The 27,134-nt window shown below is 41.6% G+C and overlaps 1 protein-coding gene across 4 annotated transcripts in view; it reads right to left on the bottom strand.

Moving 5' to 3' along the window:
• PEAK1 (pseudopodium enriched atypical kinase 1) overlaps positions 1-27,134 on the bottom strand; it is a 108,046-nt gene that overhangs the window by 22,449 nt on the left and 58,463 nt on the right. For 2 of the 4 annotated variants that reach the window (XM_017745154.1, XM_017745155.1), the window contains exons 4-6: positions 10,165-13,427; positions 3,741-3,857; positions 1,719-1,918 (exon numbers count right to left, since the gene is read on the bottom strand). In XM_017745154.1, the coding sequence (XP_017600643.1) occupies positions 1,719-1,918; positions 3,741-3,857; positions 10,165-13,322 (3,475 nt within the window). In that variant the 5' untranslated portion in view covers positions 13,323-13,427. Of the gene's footprint in view, positions 1-1,718; positions 1,919-3,740; positions 3,858-10,164; positions 13,428-22,732; positions 22,824-27,134 lie in introns of all 4 variants that reach the window. The other 2 variants (XM_017745156.1, XM_017745157.1) reach the window with 2 other exon arrangements.

Here is a 27,134-nt window from a genome sequence, read left to right as displayed (position 1 = left end):
AGGTTGCTTGAATAAAACAGAAAGCCTTTGAAGGGCAGCCAGGGAGCTCAGTGCCATTTAGGGAAGCATTGCTCCTACCAACAGGCAGCTCTCCCAGCCAGAGCCAGGCAAGCCCTAGAGCTAACTTAACTCCTTCATACCAAAAGGTTACTTTGGAGACAGCAAAGCTCAAAGTGAACCAAGAATGAGGAGATGATTTTAAATAAAGTGCTAAGGGGTTGACTTTTATGGTTTTAAAAAGGAACATTCAAACTTAGGAACAGCACTAACACAGGCCAGGACTGATGGAAGGGATCTCTTGAGATGGTCAGGCAGTGTCAGCTGAAGCAGGTTGTCCAGATCATCTCCAGTTCAGGCTGTGAGTATCTCCACAGACAGAGATTCCATAGCTTTTCTGGGCAACCTGCTCCAGTGTTTATAATGGTATTTTGCTGCATGGGATAAACATGGTACAAGTAGTTCTGATGTATCTAGACCTTAACTGCCTGGATTCTGTCTGCAATGTTGCTATCTTCTAAATACACCAAATACAGATATGTATGTCACTAAATTGAAAATAATTCACTAGATCTATGAGTAATTCACCATACAGGTTTTAGTTTTCCTCCTTAGAGGAAGAGTTTCTTGGTAGATATTAGCATCACGCTTGGATGGGATATTTTTCTCCCTTATGCTTTATAAACAATACCTCATTAATGTTTTAATAGCAGAATGCACTAATAAGCTTCCCACTAATTCACATTTAAGCAAAAAAATGCAACGCTCTCACCGAATATCTAAGGAATGTATGCACCTGAGGGTTTCAAATTTAGCCTTGATCCCTGAAACCTGTGTGGACATGCTAAACCCCTTGTACTCGTGAGCCATCTCAACACAACCAGTTTACTCTTGGCCAAATGCTTAATACGTTGGTGTGTTTACAGGATTGGGATGTTAACAAAAAACGTGTATTTGGATATCCTGGAATATAAATAAATGAGACATTTTGTTCTCAAAGACCTGGCTGTAGGTATCCCTGAATTCACAGTACTTCAAATCGAAATGCTTCAGAAAATTAGGCTGATAATATTGATACTGTGCATCAGGAGATGCTGCTTTGTCTTGCTCCCTTATCTTCCAGAGAAGCCCTGCATCCATGTATCTCTTTAATGAGGCAGGAATTCAGTAATCATTGAATAGTACCTTCAGGACATTCATATCTCATTGGGAAGGAGCAAAAGTAAACTCTCAGACTAGGATAAGAACAGTTTCAGCCAACAAAAGATGGGTACAAATGTTTTAGCAGTTATTGATACTCTAAAATAATAACTTCTGTCTTTTGTTGAAGTTTAGAAAAATACTGAATTCTACTTATTCCTTCTAAAGAAATTAGGTAGCTTGCTCTGCATTTTAAAGCTCTTTGACAAAAATTCCTCCAAAAAGATAAAACAATGTTTCTTTTAAAAATCATTTGAGATATTTATCACTAAGGACAATTAAAAGACTGTTTTAAATTACAGGAAAACAAACCTTTGAGTTTGTTGAATCATCACTTTCTTGGTTATCATCTCTGAATGAGACAATATATCTTTATTTTCTATAAATCAATATTAAACAGGCATTAAAAGCTACCCTTATGAAGATGTATTAAGCTGTTCAGAAGAAAAGCCTCTTCACACCCTGGAAAGGTATCCAAGATCTCATCCAGTTCCTGTGTTTTCCTGTGAGAGTTCACTCACCCAAATTGCTGTACGTAGCACTGCAGGTATTCAAGTCAGGAGAATTTGGAGCTACTTCTTTTTCTTCCTCCCCTGGTGGCCCACGGCTGGAGGACACCACCGGGATGACTGAGGCGCTGCCCCCATTGTCCTGCTTCACAAACACGGCTCTGGGGACACGAGGGGACAACTCGTCCAGGGTCGGGTCATCAGGCACTTGACTGAAACAAACAAAACAACATCACCTGGAGACCCAAGCTGGGTACTGGATCCTGCTGGCAGAAATGCCAGGTTAGGCACTAAGAATCTTCAGGAAAGGGAATGAACTGGTAAAGACGTAAGTTCTTTCACCCTCCTTTTCCAAGAACAATTATCTACAGTTTTTATTTTCCCTAATGAGAAGAAACAACTTGTGACTGAAATAGTAACATGTTAGTTACTATTATCATGAGTATAATAATACATATTATATAATAGTTCATGCCTTTGATATAGAAGGTGCAATAAAATGCTTTACAGCTTGATTATCATCAACATCTGTACTCATAAATATGTAGGCATGATTCTGAGTAAAGTGTATGGGACTCAGGACAGCAGCAGAGTTTAAGGTGCTTTTTACCAGTCCGAACAATTGTGTTTCAAACAAAGATAAGGAGGTATAGCAAGGGGGATTAAGTCCCAATAAATGCATAAAACTTTAGTGATACATTTTCATATACTGGTAGGATTTTGGGAACTGACACTCTGGGAAACAGACCTCATTTAGGCCAGTAATCTCTTTCCCATATAAAATTCTCCACCATTAAAATCCATCTGCATTAGGCCAACTGCAAAAGGCACTGAAGGCATTCCTCTGTGCCTGCTCTTAGCTATGAAGTTTTAATCAAACTGTGATGACTTATAGCACAAAACTCTGAAAATCGTGCATTCAGTTGGTTTCCATGGATATATTTATTGCAGTATAATTTTAAAATTATGCATTATATGCATGAAAAAATGCCGAGATTTAATAAAACCCCCCAATCATACTGAAAATATAGCAGCAATTATCAATAATATGCCACAAAAACATGTCAGAGCAAAAATATTTCCATGCCTTTATGTTCTCTCACTTGCAGAAACAAATACTCATTACAGGCCAAATCTCAAGAGCATATGTGCTGTTTGCTAGTTCTCATTACTACAGCCTGATCAAATACAACAGCAAGAATTTTAACTACTTGTGACTTCCATTAGGGACAGAAGTAACACACTTCCATCAAAAAATGATCAGCACATCATGTATCTGTAGAGATACTTATTTTTTGTAATAAGGACTTAAAACTTCCACAAAGAGTTAACATAAATGATAGGTATATGTCTATGGCAAAGCCAAAATCCTGAAAATCCTGGGACACAATCTTGTAGCAATCCCCGAGTACAAAGATTAAAACATGCCAATGCTCTGCATGACAAGACTCAGGACAGTGCAGTGTGCACATGCTGTTTCTGCTCAGACTCATGAATTTTAACTGCAGGCTGACACAAACCAAACTCATTAGAACTTGTTAGTAAAAGAGAAAAAATGGCGTAAGTTCAAAAAGATGTAATCTTTAATCAGCGTAACATTTTTTGTTCAATTTTAGTACCATGCATAGGAATGGTGTGAAGAACATTCCATGTGCCGTAAATATATCCACATTAAAGAGTTAACCTCTGTAATTTCAGAGTAAAGCAGACATAAAATTAAAGCAGTAACAAGGCTCTCAAGATAATTTAACTAAAGACTTGTAGTTGCTGTAAATAATATACATACCTGCATTCCTCAACAGGAATGTTTTCTTTAAGAAGAAATAGATTCTAATAGCTTCACAGTTCTGTCATTGCCACAAACCAGGAATTATCACATCTCAAGTAACTTTTTAGTATCACTTGGCGAGGTAAGAACATACTCATTCTCCAAACCAGACACATGCAAGCACATACACTAAACCTAAGCTCAGAAGCATTTTGCCAAAGTAAACCAACAGCTAGAAAGGAAGAAAGAAAAAAATACCAACTCACCCACTGTACTCACTCACACAATTCCCCATTAAAGGAAATTCTTTCAGGGCCTTCTTGAGTCTTTTAATCATGTCTTGAAACTCTGGCGAGCCATTGATTCCACAGTGTTCTGGTGTGCTACAAGTTGTGCAAGCTGTGAGCAAGAGGGCTGAACTCTGCACAGAGTGATACACCTACTGCACCTTAGTGTTTACCTTCGGGGGCTGGGCCCTGCCAAAGGCCCCAGGAAGCCAGGCAGATCCAGCCCTGCCTTCTTAACTCTTGCACTGCCTTCCTGCAGGGAACACAGGGCACAGGCTGCTGCATCACTGCTCTGGAATGACGGCTATGGCCTTAGTCATGGCTATTGCTCCAGGAAAAGCACGTTCAAGTCTCAAGAGGAGTTTTGGGAAATAACACTAACCTATTGTTAAGAGTAAGACAGTATCTCAAATCTGTATTCAGTGCCTCAAAAGAATACATTTTAAACCACAGCAATTAAGAGGTCAGGTCATGAAATCCGTGGGGAAATGCTTCCCAGTATCTTAACACTGAGGACAAAGAGATCAAGCCTATGTACACAGTGCAAATGTCAACCCCTTCGTTGGCGTTGGCGCTGGCAGGACACAGGAGGAACAAAAGGGGGAACCATTCTCACTCAGGGAGCTACAAGAACCAAATCCCCAGTTGCTCCATGAACTAAACAGTAAAAATGACATCCCTTTTCAAGGGAAGAAGAGCAGCTGATAAACAGGCAGTTCCCTCAGATTAGAACCATTAAAGCCTGATTTTGTATAACTTTCTATCTGCTTGTTGGTAGCAAGTCATACTTAAAGCTATCTCCTTATTTGGGATATTTATAGATATTTTGCCAGGATGGATTCTTTGATGCCTTGCATAAGAGCACATATTTAGCATCTACCATAGTGGGCGCAGCCTCCTCTGTCCAAGTCTTTTTCTCTTCCCTTTTTTATTTCAAAAACAAACTTCATAGAAATTAATTATCTTAGAGAACTCTGCTCCTCGGGCACAAGTGGCTGAAACTAAACAACTATTCAGTTAGTGGAGGGAGCAGCCCTCTGCACGCAGAGAACGTTTGTTTTCCTAAGAAGCTGAGATTATGTGAAGCAAAAAAACTTGCCATAAGAATGACTGTCCTTCAGACAACACCCCACTGAATTCAAGACCCGTCATTCACGTGTGCACAGGCTCAAAACTGTTTAAAAAGTGTTATTTTTTCTGCAGGGACAAATGCCTCTAAATCTTTCCTTCAGGCTCTCCTCCTCCACAGTTTCTGGAGGATAGCCAGAAGATGATGCGGTCTAACTTGCCTGGGTCTTTTGGGAACAGTAGGAACCAGAAAGCTGCCTGCGTAGCGTGTTAATTTTGGTGAGGACACTGGAATCACAGCTCTTGTGTGACCTGTGTTCTCCTCTATTCAGAGCACGCCTGCTCAATTAGAGTGATTAATAAACAGCAATGAATATGAGGGAGATAAAGTGGAATGCTTATAAGAAGTGATTGTGAGAGTGTATTCCTGAATTAAGGTCAGATCCAGAGGTCAAGGTAAGGGAACAGAGTTCTGTGCAAGACAACACATAATCCCAGTGGCAGGAATCAGTGACAGAAACAGAGAAAAGCTGATGTGGCCTTAGAGCCAGCAGAGACTGTGATCTCCTCCCTGAGTGGACATCAGCAGCAATCAATGGCAGCTGTATAGTTGGAGATGACAAGGAAGATGACTTCGTACACACACAAACCGACTGTGTCATTTGTAGCTATATTAGTTTCAAAGACAGCGCTTTGAGATGCCCTCAGGCCCTGTACTTTTAAGCTAATAAAGCCAATATAAAGCCTAAACTGACTGAATAATGCTTGAGGAAAAATGCAGAGGTTAATGGAAGGAGGGAGGTCAGAGGCCATCTCACCCAGGAACTTCTCCTCAGAACACAGACTACTTTATTCCTGCAAAACACTCAGCAGAGACAGCCAGTGCCCAGGTTTCAGTCAGAGGGCACTATGGATACAGAAAACATTCCAATGGCTCCTGCAGTTCAGTCCCTCCTCACCACCACAAATAGTCACTGAAGAGGAAAGTGAAACAAACTTCTCAAATGACAACCTGAAACAACTAAGCCATGACGTTCATTCCTAATGCTCATTATTGAGAAGCTGGCTTAGTCCTGAAGCATGAGAATTTTATTTTTTTTTTTAGATCTTGTATAATGCGATGTTTGCACGGATAACAGGAGTACACTTGATAATCCAGTAAAGACATCCTGCTAAGCTCTTTAGTGTCACTGAAACTCAATGACAATGAGTTTCACAGATTAACTGTGCATTATAAAGAATGCATTTTTCTTTATCCATTTTAAGTTCTCAGTCTTTCCATTTTACAGACTGTATTAGAGGAGTTAAGAACAATAATACATGATTTACCATTTCTTAATCTAAATTTATAAAATAATAAATGGTAAAGTCCCTTCTACTTGGATCTTTTACAGTGCTTGGTGTTTACAAGTTCTCACATAAAATGGTACCAAACTTATTGCTTAATGCACATGCAGAATTTCCAAATCTGTTAGAATTGGAAAATGGTCTAGAGAAATATCTCAGAAGTTTTTAATTGATGAAATGGTAGAAGATAGCTTGTTAATACTTTTAAAAGCACTGCTAAGCACTGCTGAGTAAGGTAGATAAAGCTTGCTGATACCTAGATTAAAAAAACCCTAACATGGATTTGACAAGAAGGGAGAGTTGATCTACTTTAACTTTTCCAGGAGAATTTCTCCTATTTCAGTAGACTTGCTCAAGCAAGAAATTTCTTTTCATCTATAACATCCTTGAATTCTCATCAATTTACTTGGGCTGTCCCTAAAAGGTTTTGGATTCACGTGAGAACCACACCCCAAGAGTTATATCAGAAGCCCTACAAACTCGGAAGGACTTTGTTTTAAACAGAGCCCTACTGTGATTTGACAGATTTTGTTATCTTCCCAAGCAGTTTCTGAAGCAGCTGTGGAATCTGCAGGACTGGATCAGTGACAATGTGAAAGTGGAATGTGGCAGTGGTGGTTATTCCTGCCTGTCTCTGGATGAAATCCTGATCTTAATGTATGGCTACATTTTTGAAGAACAGTGATTCCCATTGTTTCTACTGAGTGATCTGTCACAACATTCATATTCCTCTATACAGAGCTCAGATCTATCAATTATGAGCTGAAATGCTTTTGCAAAAATTAACACAATCTTAGGAATTAGATTGGTAATCACAAATTTAGCTATGAAGAAAGGCTTCCTTATCTGAACCAGAACAAAATAAATATACAGACCTCACTACCTGAAGGAAGTATTTCAGGAAAAACAGAGTTTTATCTTCACTTCGTCCAAGACTGGCCTAGAGATCCCATAAAGGAAAGTTATGGCTGACTTGCAGCTGTGAAAGGAAACTCTTGAGTTTAAACTGTAACTGAAATGGAGATGGCTGTGCCCAGATCAGATTAGTTCAGCTCTGATGTACTTTATGAAGACAGCCAAGGAAGCAGCAGGACACTGTACCGCACTTTGCTTTTAGGAAATGCCTCAATCTAACAAGTTGCTGCTGGGTATGAGCAGTGATGTCTCAATGAAGGAGAGGAGAAGCCTTTATCTTGTGAAACTCCAGCAGCAACGCTCTGATCTCTAAGATAACAAAGCCTCTGAAGGATCTTTTTATTCAACTTGTGATGAGTGGATTGGATTGCACACTGTGCTGTACCACGTTCATCAGTTACAGTGACTCAGGCCAGAAATATCATGTTATCTTTTGGTCAATTTTAGGTTTTGCCTCAGAACAACTGCTGCTTCATGAACTACAGGTGTTCTCATTCTAATTAATGATAAAGCTGACATGACTGCTGATTTTTAGCAAAATTTAATCTATCTACAAATTTTTGGTAAATTTATCATTATTTGGTAGCTCCTTTTGAACCAGCATATGTGCATCTTGCCATCAAACAGAAACAATCACACTGAGAAATCAAAACCAAGTTCCTTTGTATAACAGAGAGATAATTTTCAGCTTTCCGAAAAACTGGCTATTTTGCAAGTGCTGTTCAAAGGGAAAACTGACCTTTCTAGTGATAACTTGAAATACCTTCAGCTGTTTCGTGGTTGTGTTATCAATCTTTAGCAGCTTTGTAATCCACTGCAAAGTAAGGAAACACTGTATGTTCATTTAATTTGCTTTCAAGACCCCCCAGTAATCTGACATTTTTAAAGCTTATCTTATTTTCCAGGTCATCAGTTTGTTTTTTCAGAGAGCTTGCTTTCTTGGCATTCTGAGTCAGAGAAGTGTCCCATTCACTGATTCTATCTTCAGGTCTTCCATTCTCCTCTAAGCCTCTGCAGGCTTAGAACATTCTAAACATCTTCTTCATGCACATATTTTAGCCTGAATTACAGCTAACTGTGTATTAATATCTGGAGGGTTAACACAAAACAAGCATAGCTTCTCATGGGTCATGCCTCCTGCTTGTGCAAAAATGGAATTTGGAAATCCTGATTCTCACCCACCAGGATATTAAAAACAAAAGCCAAACCCCTTAAACAAGAATAAAAACCCCTTCAATTTTGTGGTACTATAAGGTTTCACTTGGTCTCTTTAACAACATTAAAAAGTATTTTAAAACCCCAAATAACTCAAGGCACCAGGAATATAAGAACTGAAACATAAAGCTACCCACTGTCTAGTGCTCCCACAACTCAGCACCTCCGTGTAATTTCTTTGAAATTTGTAGAAACCAGGGAACAATATTGTCAGAAAGAAGAAATTCTAATTCTAACATTTGGAAAATCCCAGTTTTCACTGGGGAAAATTCTGAGATACGGCTTTAACCAGTATCATTGTGACTTGAAGAAAACTAAAGAGTAAACATGCTTTTCGGAATAAGTGAATGAGAGAACAGTGACCCATTGCCTTCAAAAGGAAGGGCAGAAGGTATCCCAGTCCCAGTGCAAGAACAGGACACGTTCCAACAGCACCATCTCCAGGGCAGTGCAAGAATCCCTGACAGGCTGTTCCTGCCCTCTCACCACCCGGAGAAGCAGCTGCTCCTTCCTGCCCCAGCCCCTGTCACATCAGCCAGCTGACGTGGCTGAACAATGACTGCGAAGTTCTTTCCCACTTGGATCTCTGCCCTGGTCTGGTTCACCAGAGCACAGGAACTGTCTTGCCAGCACAAGAGCAGGGCACTAGAACAAGAGAATCTCCTGATGGCACTGTAACCTACCTCACCTTCTTCAGCTTCCCCTGGAGACAGGACAAAAAACTAGGCTCCTGTAAAGGGGGTTGAGAGCACAAACTCCTGCAATCCTTTAACCTGCCCTCTAAAGGTAGCTACTTCTCACCAATTAATTTAGGGTAAATCTAGAGAGACTGCACTCCTATCAAGGGTTATTCTAGCACTTTTCTTGTATAGACAATGGAGAAAGAAAACCAAGTTGTTTTACTTTAGGACAAGTGGCAGTCTGTTTATGGTGACGTCTAACTATGCTCACACAGAGATTTCTATTAGCTTAAAACTGTTTTAGCTAAAAAACACTGCAGTTTTCTTGTACAGAATATAGAGAAAGAAAACCAAAAAACACTGCCATGATGCATTTTCTGGGGCTCACACGTCACAAAATTTTCAATTTCCTACCATTAGGTTGTTGTTATAATTAATTAAATAATTCAAGTTTGAGGCTACTTTGGAATTGGTATGTGTAATAATATTGGAAGACAAATTCTAACACATCCACAGCTGTGGTCAGCAGACAGGGAATTTAACTGTGCCCACGTTACTGACTTCAACTGATGCGACCAGCTCTGCTGGATCCAATACTGTCAGGGGACAAAGCACAGTCACTGCCAAAGGCCTTGCAAGACAGAGATAAGACTATTGTATAGGTACTCTAATTCTGTGATTACTTTTTTACAAGGTTTATTTTGGGAGTGCTGCAGTGATGTTGCAGTGTGGTTAATTAGCATTTGTCATATTCTTAGGCATGTGAGGTAAAAGTTAGCATAGCACCTTCCATGAGTCACAGATCTTTTAATTTCTGTTGTACTTCTCAATAGTTGCCTTCTATTTCTGCTGAGAAATTCTGAAGTTTCCCATAACATAGAAACACTTTCTTAAAGTAGAAATTCAGGAGAATGGATCTAATTCAATGGAACATGGCTATTGTGACATATTCTGGAAGACAAACTCTAAACATCAGGTACTGCTTCTAGTAAATGTTTTACATCTTTTCTGATATCTAACGTAACAGAACAATTTTAAAATACGCTTTAAGTTACCTAAAATAAATGTACTTTGAAAAAATTGCTTTAATGTAATAAAACTCCTTAGTCTCTCCCTTTTCAGCAGCATATACAGGACAGTTTGCAACTGAATAAGTGACTAAAAAAGCTGAGTGGTACCTGGGGATTTTCTTGGGAGCCTGAGGTGGTGAGGAATGGCTCACTGTGTTCTGTTCCGAGCTCTCTGGAGGCTTTTCCTGTGTTTCTCCCTTGTCTTTCACCAGTGCCTCTGCAATAGCAGACTCCACCCCACCCTTGAGTGGGAGCTCAGCCTTTGGCTCCGCTTGTGCTGGTTCACATCTGTACATGAAAACGATTGACGGCTTCTCGCTGGAGTCCGACTTAGCCTCGCTGAACCAGTGGTGCCGCTGGACTGGAGGAGGGGGGAGCATGTGTATAACAGTTCCATCCAGACCCACCAACTTCCCTTTCTCCCTGTCTTTCTCTCTTTCTTCCTCATCGTCAGCTTTCCTGCGTCGGAAGAAGCTCTTGAACGATATCCAGCGTTTGGGTTTCGCATCGGGACGCCGTCCCTCCGAGTGCAGGATGGACTCGGCCTCTGTCGACCTGGTGGGGCTGTTGGGTTTGGTCCAATTGCTGAAATGCCTTTGCAGCAAGTTGCTGGCATGGTAGGGAGAGGAGGTGGAGCGTGGAGGGGGGAATGGCGGTGCCTGCTCTGCCTGGGGACTCGTGGCACTCGGGGTGGCTCGTGCTGGCTTTGGAGAGGGAGGGGCAGCTGCCTGTGAAAGTGGATCTTTCTGCATTTTAATGGCTGTGTTTTCCGTCTTGGAGGACTCCACTTCAGGCTGTGACGTAAACAGAGATTTGGGTCGTACCAAGGTGCTTTTAGTAGCATCTCCCTCAGGGGGTAAGGAATACAGTTCTTCTACACTACAGGACTTGGGAGCAGACTGAGGTGTTTCTGGAGGAGACTGTGGAGGCTGGATAGAAGCCACAATCTGTGAGAGCACCGTGCTTGCGTTCTCTCTGCCGCCGCTGCTGCCAACAGAACCCTCCGGGGTTACATCTGGTTTTGCTGCAGGCTCTTGCATTGCCTTTTGAACTCTGGATGGGGAGCTGTGGTCAGCACTGTGACTCCTCTGTGGGGATATCTGGCTTTTACTGAGGCAGCTGTTGAACTCTTGGACTTTTTGAGCCACAGAGCCCAGCCTGCGCTCGGAGCTATTGGCCACCCCCTTTGCTTGGGACAACTCAGTGGGTTTGCTGCCTATGGCTTCAGTCGCTTTACTTTCAGTTTCTATTTCTTCATAGGTATGGCTTATCACACTTGTAGTTTTATCTTTGATGGACAGCTCCCCACTGGTCCCTAGAAAACTTTTATAGATTGCCAGGTTATCATACGCATTTGGATTGATTACAATAGGAACTTTAATAGCATTTTTAGAACTCTTAGCATAAGTGGGCTCATCATGAATGATAATAGGAAAAGGTGGCATGCCAGCATTGTTGTAACTGTTGAATTTTATCTCAGATAAATTAGGAGACTTAACTGGGATAGTTTTCGAGGAAATGTTTGTAGCTGTAGGTGAAGTAGGAGCTGACTTGTGGCTTGTCTTCCTGGGAGGAACAGAAGGTCCTGAGCTGTTTCCAATCAGTTCCACCTTAGGTATCTTCTGTCTTGGACTAGTACTAGAAGTCCACACTTCTTGGTATCTGATTGCACTGGATTTTTTCAGGTTAGCATGTACACGTACAGGTGATGCTGCAGAAGATGCAATAGGTGTGCCTGGGGTTACTGGTGAGCTTGGGTTAGATGATGCCTTTTTGGTTTCTGAGGTTTCAGTCTGATTCTCTTTACATTCACTGGTCATGGCAGCTGATACATCCACTACGGTGTATGGCTTGCACACTGGTTGTTCCATATTCACCACCCTGTAAGGTTTAGCTTGCTCCTCCACAGGCACCAAATTAATAGTTACGGCTTGACCAGCAACATCTGAAGAACTTTTATTCTCCGGCATATCAGTCTGCACAGCAATTTTGCCATCCTTCTCCTCCAGGCGAAGCGCAAGGACTGCCTTGTGAGTTTCCAGACTTTTCAGAGCATTTCTGGGTGCTTTTGGCACATCCTTCACTTGTTGATTGTCACAAAGACTTTCATATTCTGGTTCAATCACTTTGAGGTCCTGAGGAGTGCTAGGAGATAACCCTCCATTACAGAGCTTCTGGGAAGAACTGCTGGTTGTCCCAGAACGAGACTCTTCTGTCAGAGAAGAATCAGGAGATGTAGAATCAGAGGATACCATGCTCTGCATGCTCTCTTGCCCATAAAGAATCACAGTCTCTTCCCCGTAACCATTTAAAATTTCATCATAACTGTCGTCATAATCCACTGCACAGATCCGCTGGAGAGACTTGTTCCGAAGGGGCACAGTATTCCATTTTTTGTCAACACAGAACGGAACAGGAGACAGGGTGTTAGCTCTGAAATTAGCAAAGCGAGGTTGGCCCCTCATGCGGATTTCCATTGCTAACAACTCTTCATCACTTTCATCCCAGCTCTCATGCTCTTCCTGCATGCTGCCAAAAAACGTGTCATCCTCACTCTCATCTCCACTAGAGAACTCTGGATAACAGAAACGTCCACCTTCATTACTTATGACTTCAGTGCTTCCACTCAGAATAACATGCTTACTCTGTGAATCCTTCATTCCACCCACCATGCAGCTCGGAGGGATCTTCCTTTCTAATGATCTTTTGTAACAATTATTTATCCTTCCCAAGAAGGTTTCTCTTGAGTTTGTTTCATTTCCAGTGAGCTGAGGTGTGGTATCCAAACCTGCAATCTCCTTCAAAACTTCTGTCAGTCCATTATTATTGTTATTTGGTATCTTACCCACGCCCTCGCTGTTGCCATAAGGCCTAGGAACATGGCTGTAACCTTCGATCTCCTCCTCATTATTATTGTTCAGTGGTTTTTTGTTCAAGACTGCCTTGTTCCGGTTCCACCCCGCAGGCAGGGGTTTGTTCTCGCACTGATCCAGCATGGTGAGCTCGCCACACAGCCCCTGCCCATCTGCCACCATCATGGTGGGTTTCACAGCTATCGTGGGCTTCTTGGCCACAGGTGGGCGGAAGCTGCCGGTGTTTCTCCCACGCTGGCTGTTACTTTGGTTCGCATTGGGTTTCAGGTTTCCATGCGAGAGGGGCTTTTTTTCCGACACCGGGGGTAACTGGTGCAAGCTCTTGGGCTTAAAGCAGTTCTTACATTCACCGGGTTTCCAGACGTGCTCAGTGAAAGTGTTGCAAGCAGACATTTTCCCAGAGCTCGATGCCGTGCTGCTCAGTGCATGGTAAGAGTCTCATCCATGTGGTTCCACTCTGTTCACATAGTATGGACACTTCTTTGAGCAGTGATCATGCTGGAAGAACACAAAACAGATATCATTCTTCTCATAAAGAATTAAAACTTTGGCAGCTAAGTCCTATGTTACTGAAAGCAGAGAGAGGGAAAAATGGCAATGACTGAGAATTTAGAGTAATTCTCTTGACTAGTTCAGGACCATTGACCTTTAATTTTGTCCAATAAAACAAATGCAGGAAGAGGATATAAACTCGAAGATTACCGCACATTATGTTTTCACCGTAACTACTCAAACATGAGACAGAAAAGTAAGAGTATGTTTACTCTCCTAAATGCAATTGAGATAATTTGTTTTAGCTTTGAATGTGAACAAGCTGAGCTTAAGTGAGAAAATATGTTCAAGCAATTCCAAACTCTGCCATTTTAGCACTTTTTCCATCAGAGTCAAATGATAACTGGAGAGATATTTTGGCTGAACAGATAGGCTGTTCTGATGCCCTGGAAAAGCCAGATAAAAATACAGCGGAAATCTTTCTAGAAAGTCATTGTTTTTTCTCCTTTTGCTTACCACTGCGGCAATAAACCATTCTGATATACTCAAAACAAAGCTAAGGATTTTTAGTCCCTGATTTGTTTCACATGTAGCTTTCCTACCTAACCCCTCCAGAAATAACAACTGAAGAAGAACTGAAAATCTCTTTCGAAGTGAATCTTTTTATTTCCTGAAACAATCAGCCTTAAGTAAAAATCAAACACGAATCTGCTGTGCTTTATAGTCACTGGAGTATCCAGGATTTGAGAGTTTCATGAATTAATGCCTGAAGATTTTAAACCTTCTGAGCCAAATCCGCAAGTCTGTTCTCTTCGTCACTGTTGCATAACTCAAATTATCGGAGACATTTTACTGAGGTGAAAGAATCTCTATGTCCACTGCTACTTCTGTAAACAGAGGCACTGGAAATCAGTAATTTTCAATTCTTACAGGCCTTGGGGTGCAAATATCCTTGCTGCTCACCCAGGTACACGGCGAGGGCATTGATGACCCTGTGCAGGTACAGATGCAGCTCCCCACAGAGCCCGTGGTGGGAGCTCAGCAGCAGGGAGGCTGTGCTGGAATTCACCACAGGCACCACTGGCTTTCATCAGTGTGGCGAACAACAGGATCATTCGGAGAGCTGACACCAGGAGGGGTTTGTCAGTCTCCTCACGTCCCACTCTGTGTTTTGGCAAGGGCTGTCCTGTGCTGGCAAACCAACAGAGCAATCCCGATCCAACAGCAGATGGGGCTGAAGCCTAACTCTATTAGTGTCTTCAGACACAGCCGTGCTACCAGGGCTATCAGATTTCATATGCTGACTAAATATGTTTCCAGACAAAGCTTTTTGCCAAAAAGCCACTGCCAAAAGCTTTCTCTGTATGACTTAAGAGATAGAAAGTCTGCCAGACTGAGATCTGCCCAAACTTTTAGACTTTGTTTTACATATACAGAGTAAAATGCCTTTGTATGTTTCTTGATCTCTCTCATGATTTGTTGCTTCAACACTTTACACGGCCATACACTGTAAGCAGAAAAATTACATTAAGAAATAGTTCTCCTAAAGCCAGAGAAAGAGCATGTACAAGAATTTTATACTCTGGTTAGCTCCCTCTTTTCATGTGTTTAACAAATAAAAGGAGTAAAGTTACATTAATGGGAATCTAAACTAAATGCTTTCTTAGAAAATGTATTTCTCCATCACATAAAAGCTCTGAACAACCAATTTAAACAAAAGGGTTAGTGCTTGTGTGTAGGTTTTAAGATTTACCCATGTGATCTTATTTCTCTGAAATTGCATAAGCTGCACTTGCTCTAGAATCCCATCACAAGGCAGGCAGCTTTATGGTGTTCCAGGTTAAGCATTTTCTGCTAGGAACAGGGGAGCACTGAGAAAGCTCTGCACTGCCTGCCTTCCTGTGGCTACATCCTGATGTGTCACCACTGGCTGTGTCACAACACACTGTTCACTCTCCTTTGCTCTGACACTGATGCTGACACTTCCTCTAAGCCAAAGGAGGGTTACACTCAACATGAGAATGGGAACTACAGGAAACTCAGCAGAACCACAGTTCTCCAGTGGGAGTCACAAATACAGCTCTGTACTTGATCCTAAAACCCTCCCTGCCATGTAGCAGCAGTGCTGCCTGCAGCAATTTACCTTAACAGTCACACACCTGGTGATTGTGGAAATGCAGATGTGGAACCTGTACACAGAATATATGTAAGCCATGTGTAGTTATTTTAGCTCTTTTGGTCTCCAATAGCCAATAAAACTGGTTTGAACACAGCCTTGATCCCTAGGATGATTTGTGACAGTCTGGAACAGAAGAGTCACTGACTTCCTGGGTCTGTGAACCCCAGCTGGGTTTCCAACTGGCTCGGGCACAGCAGGACAAGCAGTTCCTGTCGTCTGCCCTGAAACTGCCTGCAGCTGCACCACAGAGGAAACAACCACCTTCCAACAAGAGGAAATGGATCTTAAGGAAACAACCCAAACAATTCCAACACTGTGCTACTTTTGTACTTTGAAATCAGAAGCGCTCCTACGCTATTTCAAATTAAACCCACAGTGACCTTTATATGTCGAAGCAAGCATTTGCGTTCTAAAAAAAAAGTCAGTTTCTTCCTTGCTGTACAACTAAAAGCAATCTTTCTGCTGCTTTCCTCTCCTTTAAAAAAGAAAATTTACTTTTTCAACTACAGATTCCCTATTATGAGTGGTAATTATGGTGAGAGTGATTAGGAGTGATAAGAGAAATGAAATCTTTCAGTAGGCTGTTGCTCCCATGGCTGTCACCAGCAGCTGCAGCATGGCAGGGGGCAGCAGAGGCCATCGAAGGGACTGAAAATGCACACAGATACAAGAAGAAAATCACCCTGACATTGTTCGTTGCTGGATTCCTACACTATTTCCAAAACAAAGCAGGGCAACGAGAGACCCAGGCAGTCACACCTCAGATCCCTTCAGCTGCAAGTGACCAAGTATCTTTTCTTCCCTAACTTCCCTGCTTCCACTGATGTTCCATGTACTTGCTAAGGAACAGGAATGTGCTCCCTGAAGAGCTCCTGGCTCTTCTGAAATGAGTAGTTCAGATGACAAAACTTATTTGAAGACACTCAATCTACGCAAAAGCAAGGCAATGACAACTGCAGATGTTACTTACAAAACAGCATTAGACTTGTAAAGAAAGTATTAATAGCAAATCCGTAACATCAACAGTCTGCATTTCATCCCTGTATCTCAAAGCCTTTTATGTAAGTTGATAAACAGAACTATTGACAATTTATACAGGGAACCACTGCAGTGCTGTGACGTTAAGGAACTAAAATTCACCCAGTGAGTCAGTGTCAGGAGCAAGAACAGACAGACAACTTCTGCTCCCAACAGCAGATCGTGATACTTCATTCACTAAATGGTTGAATCAGCACAGATAATTTATCAGCCTTAAAGGCCAAATCATCCTTTGTGTATATGAGACTAATGCTCCTCATTCCAGCAGGTACACAACTGTGCACAGGAGGGCTAAGCCTGGCCCTGGTTGAGTTGGTATCAAGCAGTCAGGAAGGCAAAAGCATATTTTAGTTTTTGGATCAGAGGGAGAAGATGACAGATTCGGAGCTGCAGTGCAAAGATGAAGCAGAGATCAACTGAGATACCCTCATGTCAGGGAGCTTGCACAGCAATGCAGAAGTGTTTCTCTGGCTCTTTTATTTGTTGACATCATCTTTGCTGAGTGCATGAAGATAGTAATAAACATGCATTTCAGGCATTTTGCCTTTGTTCTAGGTAATTTCAGGCTGGCAGGTCTCCTTTGGATGCATGCTGGCTGAATCACAATGAAGGCCTTCTCCAGTACTACTTTATACTAAAATAATCCAATTAAAAGGAACTTAATTGGTGTGCAACATTCCCTACAATTTCAACATTTTAAAAATGAATAGTCTTGGTAAGTACCAGATGGTGACATGCACTAATTAATCAGGCCTGCTCAATGAACGAGCATATGAAAATGAATGCACCTATTAGACATGTGTTTGCAATGCTGTGTGCTGCGGAAAACTCCCCCCACTGAAAAGCTGGGATTTTCCTGAGCTGGTAACCAGCACCCTCTGGTCTTTTCTGGGATCACCACGTCCTGACACAGGTTTCCTTTGGTTTGTCCTCCTCCAGGGAAAAGCCGTTTACCTTTAGTGCTGCTGTCCCTGACAACAGGATTGCGATTTTTATGCTGCAGGATAAACTGCATTGATCAGCCTTCTTCGGCACCAGTCCAATCAAGTGCTGCTGCACAACCACAAACCTCTTGCCACTGCCAGGCATGTCCTCAGACTGAAAAAATCAGCAGTGGGAATCCAACCTGGGTTTCCTATACAGGAGTGCCCAAAGGCCACAAAACCACCATGGCTTTGTGGTTTGTCTGAACCACTTACAGGCATCTGGACAGTCACTGATCATCATAAACGATAGTGCACATCTCCCATAGCAGGGAGAAAGTGATGTTATTCTTTGCCAGCATTTGATTTCTGTTTCTTTTAAATTTTAAAGTAATCATAAACATTTTCACAGACTGTTTTAAAAACTGAGACTCATGCAGGTCCTGCTTGGGTGGCAATGGGCTGTGGAAATGCTCCCAGAGAGTGTCAAGCACTCACTTCACTCATGGTATGCCAGGAAAACCCATGAAACTAAAGAATAGCAAGCAGCATTATGGATTGGCACAACTTTATTCCCAAAGTGAAGGATATTTGCTAAATATCAGCTCATTGCAGTACCAAGCCAGAGCTCTGACTCTGGCAGAGTGCACAGATGGACATTTCCATAAATGCTGGGCATTATCACTTTTGTTAAAAAAGAAAAGTTTTATCTTGCTGTAGATAGGGTTATTTTTCCTGTTTTAATGTCTCACACTGTATTTTTTCTCCTTTAAAAAGAGTTCAAATGACATAAATATTCCATAATACTAAGTAAGGGAAGGAAACCTTTAAATGTGGGGTTTTTTCTTCACTAAAACTTGCAAGGATAAAAAATAATAGAAATAACCAACAAACTGGAGCATAAATCTGCCCAGGGCTAGACAATCTGTGATGCTTTAGAAGAAAACAGGCATTTCTTTGCAATTTACCTAACCCAAAGAGATAATGCCATAGAGCAAGGAAAAGGCAAGGAATATCCTCGGGATCTGCCCAGGTAATCTGAATAGATTCTACATCATCACACAGGGAACACACGAAGCTGTAATGAGGCCAAGCTCTGCCCTTTGGTGCTGGGGCCCAACGGGCCAGCCAAGGCAGGTGTTTGAATATGAACTCTTTTGAGTCCCAGTAATAAGAATTCTTGACATTCTTAACTGGAGAATTTTTTTTCCTTTTGGGGAAAAAAAAAAAATCATCATTTAGCATTAATAACATTTTAAATTTATAAGGTCCATTTAGACATATATAAATTCTTATAATAATGATCACTCAGACAAGGCTGTACAGTATCTTCTTTAGGAATACTTTTTTATTTACATGGAAAACGAATTTTTATTTTTTACTTTATGAAAAGTGAGGTAAGCCAGACTATAAATTGTTTGCTTTCTAAAAATGGCTGTACAAGATTCTAAGACCTAGCAGCAAATTAAGGGTAAGCGTATCAGCTGACAGGAAAAAGCACAATAATAATAATTTCAAAAAAATATCCTCAATTCCAGTGCATTTCAGTTTCTCCCAACTCTATTTAAGGAAAATGATGAAAATTAAGCCCTTCACAGCATCTTAAAAGTGCACCTGTATGACTATCTCTTGACCAATCTAATTATCTTTGATTTACCGTTCCTGGGCTCACTTGAAATTCTGCCCTTTGATCTTTTTTTCCTTTTCTTTAAGCACATGCAAACACTCATGTGGAGCAGAATGAACTTTACCAAACCTCTCCAGAATGTGCTCACAACACACAAAAAAGCAATTACCTGAGAAACATTATAGTGCTTTTATAGTCAGAAACCTGGTAACAGTTGGGGTTATCCTTCTGCTGAGCACAGCTTGAGAAGGAAAAGAGTGTGGATCATCACTGGATTGTGGAGTCCAGCAATTCTGCAACTTCTGTTTGCTTAAACCTCTCTCCCTTGCACTACTGCAGCCCCTGGCTCCAAAGATCTTAGTGCTGAACAATCTGATGCAGCAAAACCCACAAGTGCCAAACCTGACCCCTCCCCCCAATCCATTTCAGTTTCACAAATAACTTGTGGATAGCAAAATACAAAATGGCATTGGAAAGGATGGGAAAGAACTGACTAAAAAGTAGCCAAAGACACACTGGTGGTGTCAGGGCAGAGAACTCAGGAGGGAGGGGCTGGCTCCCAGCCAGGGTAAGATCAGCTACAATACGGAGGGTACAGCACAGTGGGCACCCTCCAGTGGTCTCAATCCCCCCAGGAGCCTTAGGAGTCACTAAATAAAGACTTGGCAGAATTAAGTTTAAAAATAAACCACAATGATGCATTATAAAAAAATGAGGTATTAAAAATACCTGATAAATTACAAGCAACAGCACAGCAAGGCTGGACTGTGTAGAGCCAAGAATTGTGGAGAAATTCAGGAATCAGGTGGCTGAGCTATGCAAAGTTATCCAGTCCTCTATCAGAACCAGGCATCAGTACAGCACAGGGTGAAGGGACGTGCTTTTTATCATGACTTCTGGGAAGGAAACCTGCTCTTCCTACCAAACAATGAACCAAAGGGCAAAAGAGAAATGGCACAATTTTATTTCAAGCTTTGAAGAAGTTCTCTCCAATTTCTAATGGCAGGACATGCAAATGGTGTCACAGAAAACGCCAGGCAACCAGCAGATTACATGCTTTCTGTGTGAGAAAATCAATGACATGACTTACTGAGTATTGTGCTCAGTTCTATTTATGACATCTCAGGAAGAAATGCTGCATAAAACAGCCACAAAAATATTTTAATATGGAAAGCTTTTCATCCCTTCAGTGAAACAAAAAGATTAGGATAGTTTAGTTCAGATTTGAGACAAATAAAATAATGTAATAGTATATTAAATGATCCGTCACATAAAGAAGACAGACTGGGTGTTCCCATTTAGTGTCTATCTCAAAAAAAGGCAATAAACTCAATGCAGCATATTTACATCTCCAAAAAGAAAATGATTCCACATAAAATGCTTCCTGAAACAAGCTGGCACTGAGATCAAGGGGTCAATGGATTCAGAGGAACAACCACACATTTATACGTGGGATGAGCCACTGACAGTTCTATGAGGTGGGGTAAACCCAAAGCTCCCAATTTCAGTGCTTAAAAACAGCATTAACCATTTCAGTGGAGCAGAGGATTTGCTCATTAACAGATTGTTCTCGTGCTGTCCATTGGAGAAGTCTGGGCAGCAGGGACTGCTGGAGGCTGGGCCTGACTGCTTCTCCTCTTATCAGATCCTGCTCTTTACTTCCAGTGGGTTTAGTTTGATACAGCAAAACAACCAAATGGCGCAAGAACACTGATATCCCATCATCTCTCAGTGGTAAGGTCAGGCCTTTCTCTCCTCCTCCCACACCTTGTCACTCTTGTCCCAGACTTATAACTCAGTCCTGGATCATTCCTTGTCTTCTACCTTTTGTGACTTCATGATCATGTTTGATACTGGGCAGCGGGGGCCTCAGGCTGTCAGGTACCTGGGCCAAGGGACTGTGTCACACCAACAGGTCCTGCAGGGATCTGGACAAATCCACAGCAATACCCAAGGCAGGCAGTGGTAATTACCAAGGTAAGGAAGACAGATGGAAGTCTTAGGAAAGATTAGTAGTTTGAAGCTCGTCACACCACAGGATAGAAAAATCAGGGTAAGGTTACAGAGGAATGAGAGAGAAGGGATTTTTCTCTAAAACTAACCTCATCAATCTAACTTTTGAAGACACATACATTACTAGTTTATGGTGGAAAATATAAATAAAAATAAGCCCTATACTGCTAACTCATTCACTATGTGGTAGAGCAATGCCTGGAAAGGGCCTGAATCTTTGTAAAATCTCCAGTTTCCCATTCCACAGCAACCATCTCCTCCCACTGCCATCTGCTTGGTGCACTCATTTTGCCTTGTTCCTCACATCTATGATCAAAGACACATTCTAATTTGAGGGCCTCTTTGATAATCTTGAGAAACTAGCTACAGGTAATTTTTTGACCATCAAAGCTGGATCCAACAGCTTACTCTCACTCAGGCTACTCTTCTAATTAGGATGTCATTTATTCATCCCAATAAGCTACTTCACCAGGCAAGATGAATGTAAGAAATTTTAATCTGCAGTCATAAGCCAGAGCAATGAAATGAGTGATGAGCTCCAAGTCACAAGGTTAAAGATATTAATGTTTACTAGTGTTGAAGTTTACAGCAGATAATTTCTTTGCTTATTTTCCTTATGCTTTGCCTAAAATCCATCCCCATAAAATGGCAAGCCACCACTGATAAGAATGTTATTAGGGATAAAAAGCACCAGCATAGATGAAATTCAGAAAAGGAATTAGGAGGTACTGGCATTGGATGCTTTTAGCATACATAATGAGAATTGATTTTTTCCTTATTCTGATGATTAAGTGTTGTGCCTGCCAGTCCACAACACCCCAGTGTTCCAGGCACATCATGGGGGCTCTGTGTGCAGCCATTTCCCTTCACAGTGACAGAAAAGGACTAACAGCCAAACCCAGGACATCGAACAGTCAGTAACCAGCTTCTAAGGCTACCAAAAGAGGCAAGATGTAGGGCAGGAAAAAAACCCCAACAAAACCCCAGTAATTTATTCTAGTTCCCAAAATCTGATTCCATACTTTAAAATAATCCACACACGGAAGAACTATGCAGTGAAGGCATCATTAAATATAATCAAGGACAGAATCAGAAAGGAAATGCAACAGAAATCCTGTGTTAGTTTTTATCTTTACAGTCAATGACTGGTTTTTGCAGCTGGGGAATTTGCTCAATTTACTCCATGAGAGAAGAAATACCCTGCGTTTTCACAGACAGATGTTTAAACCTATCAAGTGTGTAAACCTCTATAATTTTTAGCCAGTGCTGTAAGTGGAGCAAAGGGGAAGCAGGAATTGCTTGCTGCTCCCAAGCAGGCTGATTCAGGCAGGAAGAACCTGCCCTGGGAGCCCATCTGCTCTGTGGGCAGCAGGAGCAGCCAGCTGCATCCGGCACCTAAAAACCAGAGGTGGCTTATCACAGAGCCACAGCAGCAGAGCCCAGCCTGGCACGCCCCTGCAGCTGGTCCTGCCACCTCTGCCCAGCCAGGCTGTCCCACACTGGGCACTAATTAAGAGGCTGCTCATCATACCTGGGAACGCCAAGCTTGCAGCCCAGCCAGCGCTCACTCCTGGATCAGGACACAGCAGGAAACAACAAAGCTGAAGCACAGCAAATGAGCTCTAGCAAAGCAAAGAGAAAGAAAATCATCACCAACATTCAATTCTCTTTCTTTAGTTCCTCTTTACAGATAGAAATGTTTTCCTAAAGGAGCTGATTGCCAAACATAAATTTTGCTACTTGTGCTTGACAGAATCCTGAGAATGCAAATCTTTTTGTAGCCAGAAAAAACACAATGTGAATTTTCTACTCTTGTACTGCTGAGATGACTCAATACCAGTCCACAGGGGTCTGAAGGTAAAAGCAGAACCACACTCATCTGAATTCCTTGCCTTTCAAAATGAGATTTTTATGACAGAATACTTTATTAGCAAACAGGGCTGCTACAAGCCCACACCAGGAACCACACCAAGCCCAGGGCAATTACGTTTTGTCACTGCCATTCTGAGTGAAATGGGAAAGGCTGCTATTACCTGCTCTCTTGGAGGGTCTTGAGGGAGGTTTATTCCTGCCATGTGCAACACTGTGGCATTTGGAAGTAAATTGTTTATAATAAGAAGCAGTCTGAGACAATAGCCACATCAGCAGCATCAAGTTGCACAGCACCAGGAAAACTGCCCACTGCTCCTTGCTGAGGTCCTGGGTCTCTACAGACTGCTCAGGAGACAACACCATATTCCACTGCAAAAGGAAAACTGCTCAGGAATACAAATCAGGCTTCCTTGCTACTGCTTCACCACCACTCTGCAAACAAAGGTGAATTTTATGCCGGGTCTCCCCAGGATGGTCATAGAAGAGACTCCACACTCTCTGTAGTGCTTAACCTTGCAATTTATACAGGAAAAAAAGGAGGTAATGGCAGATTTCAAGGTTATGGGCTCAACCTTGGCTTAATTAGTCGTGGTGGCATATGTTATGTGATGGTTACATAAACAGGGGATGGGATCCCAACCAGTGGCCAATGGGTTGCCATGGTGACTGTGACAGCCATCAACGCTGCCGTTACTCATCGCTTGTGCCCCCATACTTCAGAAGCACTACTGGTTCTACTTTGCTATTTTAAAATCAAAATATGAATAAACTGAGCTCTCTAGCCTTCTCTGGAAAGAAAGCTGCCCAAACCTTTAACCACAAGTGACTTTTGTGAATTGTTAGCAGCATCCTTGGGCTGTTGCTCTCTCAAAGACAATGCAGTGTTTCTGAAGCTTCACACTGGGGACAAACACAACAGAACAAACCCTGCCACTCCTGAAATAGATCCCTCCACACATGGAGTCCAGGCACTGTCCTTTTCAGTCCAGACTGTTAGCCAGGACTCATGATAATGGTGTGCTCATGCCTTCCACAAGCTTTTGAGGATCTTCACTTCTCTCAGTGCAATCAGGCAAGCCTGGCCTGAACTCTTCTATTCCCAGTTTACAGTCATACATAACAAATAATATGTATTTCCTCCATCTTTTTTTTCCAGTATAGCCAGTGCATTTTTCTGCTTTCAAATCTCCTACTCTCCCTATTTATATTTTCTTTCAGACTGTTCATAAAAAACCCTGACTAATTTTAGGACAAAGATTAATACAGAGCATCCTGCTCAGTAACAGCCTCCTACCTACCACCAGTTTCAGACCTGTCACCCATAGCCAGGCCTAACCCACAGAACATACACTGCATTTTCATCATTTTGGTTTCTCAGTAACAACACAGAAAAATGAAATTAAAACATACTAGATTTAAAAGTTAACTTAGCCTTTTGTATACCTGTTAACCAAGTTACCTATTTATACCTCACTAAAAATCCAGCATCTGCAAAGACAACGTAAAGAGGCACAAGGACGACAGGAAACATGGTTTTTCAAATACAATGAATTTGTGTTTTATTTTAAAGCTGTTTTAAAAAGCAAGCCTTTTGTTTGCAATAGTATCCAGCAGTTACTCGACAGAAAAACCAGTCTGAGTAATCTGAATAAAGATTAAATTCTAAATTTTTTGGATTTCAGTGATTTGCAGAAATAATTTTTGGCATGACCAGAAAATGAGTCACTACTAACTTCACCTTCTATGACTGTTTCAAGTACAAATCATTTCTCATCTGACAATCACTCAGCTTTTAAAGTCAGCTGTTTTATAAAGCCTTTTGTTGAAACCTGGTATGTTAACAGGGATCCCAAAGCCTTAATTTTGAGAGAAATTGCAGTATGTCACACTCAATAAAGGCAGAAGACTTGTGTTGGGATGCCAGAATGCAGTATGTAAAAAAAAAAAAAAAAAAAATCAAAAATGGTGAAGATTCAGTAACAAGAGGTTTTGTCACTAAGCAAGCCTTTTGTTTGCAATAGTATCCAGCAGTTACTCGACAGAAAAACCAGTCTGAGTAATCTGAATAAAGATTAAATTCTAAATTTTTTGGATTTCAGTGATTTGCAGAAATAATTTTTGGCATGACCAGAAAATGAGTCACTACTAACTTCACCTTCTATGACTGTTTCAAGTACAAATCATTTCTCATCTGACAATCACTCAGCTTTTAAAGTCAGCTGTTTTATAAAGCCTTTTGTTGAAACCTGGTATGTTAACAGGGATCCCAAAGCCTTAATTTTGAGAGAAATTGCAGTATGTCACACTCAATAAAGGCAGAAGACTTGTGTTGGGATGCCAGAATGCAGTATGTAAAAAAAAAAAAAAAAAAAAATCAAAAATGGTGAAGATTCAGTAACATGAGATTTATCAGCTGCCTGGATATAGGTATAGGACTGGCCTTCTTGGTTGCTTCCTACAGCAGTGCTGAGAAACTGAAGCAGATCTGCTCTGTGCTGTGCAGGTCTTCAAAATACATGTTCATACAAAAATTTTTGCTACATAAAAATATTTGTTTCTCCTTCCTTTCTTGAGAGAGCAAAGTAATTTCCTTACTTCCCTATGGTACTGCAGGAACAGGAAGAGTAAAGAGAAAAGTGGAGAGACAGGGGTTGTAAGGAGCAGTTCTGCACGACTTCCACTCACCTGTGGCTGTGCCAAAACAAGGTTTGGTTGGGTTCCAAGAGAAGCCCCTTCCCCTCCCCTCCCCTGTCAGGACGCAGGTGCCCAAGCAGCCACACTCCAGCCCAGCGCTGCTCCTGCTCTGCTGCCAGCCCCAGCCAGTGCCAAACACCAGGCAGCCCCAACACACTGCACTGCTGCTCCAGCCCAGAGCTCTTCCAAGGCTGAGATAATTCAACACACTTAACAAAAGGATGGGCCCATAATGCTAATTAGCATTGTGTAGTCAGGAGATAGACTGGAGCCTATAGCTCTAATGTCCTAAGTTAAATCTGTTCTCTCCACATAAAGACCGCTACATTAACCATGTCTTATTTTCCCATTTTTCTTTTCAGGGAGCCTGGATGAATTGTAATGCACATGGATAGACTGAAATGCTCAGCAGATGATTTTGCTTAAATCTCAAGTAAGACAAATGTGACGAGATCTTCAATCACTGCCCTGGGATGTGTGGGCGATGTATTACATTTTACAAGGAACAGCATTTGGAAAAATTCCGTTTTCACTCCTCAGCCACTGCACTCTTTTAATTACTTGCTAAACTTGGAGAAAGAAGAACTGGAAAGGAAAAGGGCAGAGGAGACTTCACCAAGATAATGAGATGGCTGCCTGCTGAAGTGAGGCAGCAGCATCATTAATGCCTGAGCTAAAGGAGGCAAAGGCAGATCCCTCACCCTGCCCAGTGCCTCCGTGTCAGCAATGGGGTGTCTGCAGTCACTGGTTTTCAGTAAGATATGAAGCTATAGCAGCAAGTTCCCTACTTGAGTGAGGGGCTTTGTTTCATAGGGTATGACGGAGGATTTCAGTTTGAGGCTCTGTAGAAGTAATAAAATAAATTCTGCCTCAAATCTCCATGAACCTTTAATATGCCAGGATCCAGAGACAAATGAAAGTCTCTAAACGTCCCTGGAACTTTTACCACTTGATATGCTTATGCATTCCCTGGTGCACACTTCATTTTTACTAAAAATTCAGTGCAAAGAAATAAATTAGGAAGAGCTGTAATACTATTTTTTTTTTAAAACCAAATTTTGATCTCCCCTATGAAAAATGTGATTTGAAAACTCTTGTACTTATTATTGTCCAAGGACTACAGTTTTTTCATCTGTTTGGGTGGATTTGTTGAGATGCTCCACACCAACGTGGACAATACCTTTGTTTCCTTGTAGATGCAAACATGGGAGCGTTATCCCAAAATCCAGCATCATGTCTGCTGCTAAACACACTCCAAGAGTTCTCAGGTGAGTACATACTTTTCCTACAGAGGTAACCAAGTTCTGACTCTCACATGCTCAGAGGTCATGCATCAGGTTCAACAGTTTTGCACAATTAAAGCACAA

The sequence above is a fragment of the Corvus brachyrhynchos genome, unplaced genomic scaffold (genome assembly GCF_000691975.1).
Source record: "Corvus brachyrhynchos isolate BGI_N302 unplaced genomic scaffold, ASM69197v1 scaffold309, whole genome shotgun sequence".
NCBI lineage: Eukaryota > Metazoa > Chordata > Aves > Passeriformes > Corvidae > Corvus > Corvus brachyrhynchos.
This window is presented reverse-complemented; position numbering and strand designations above follow the sequence as displayed.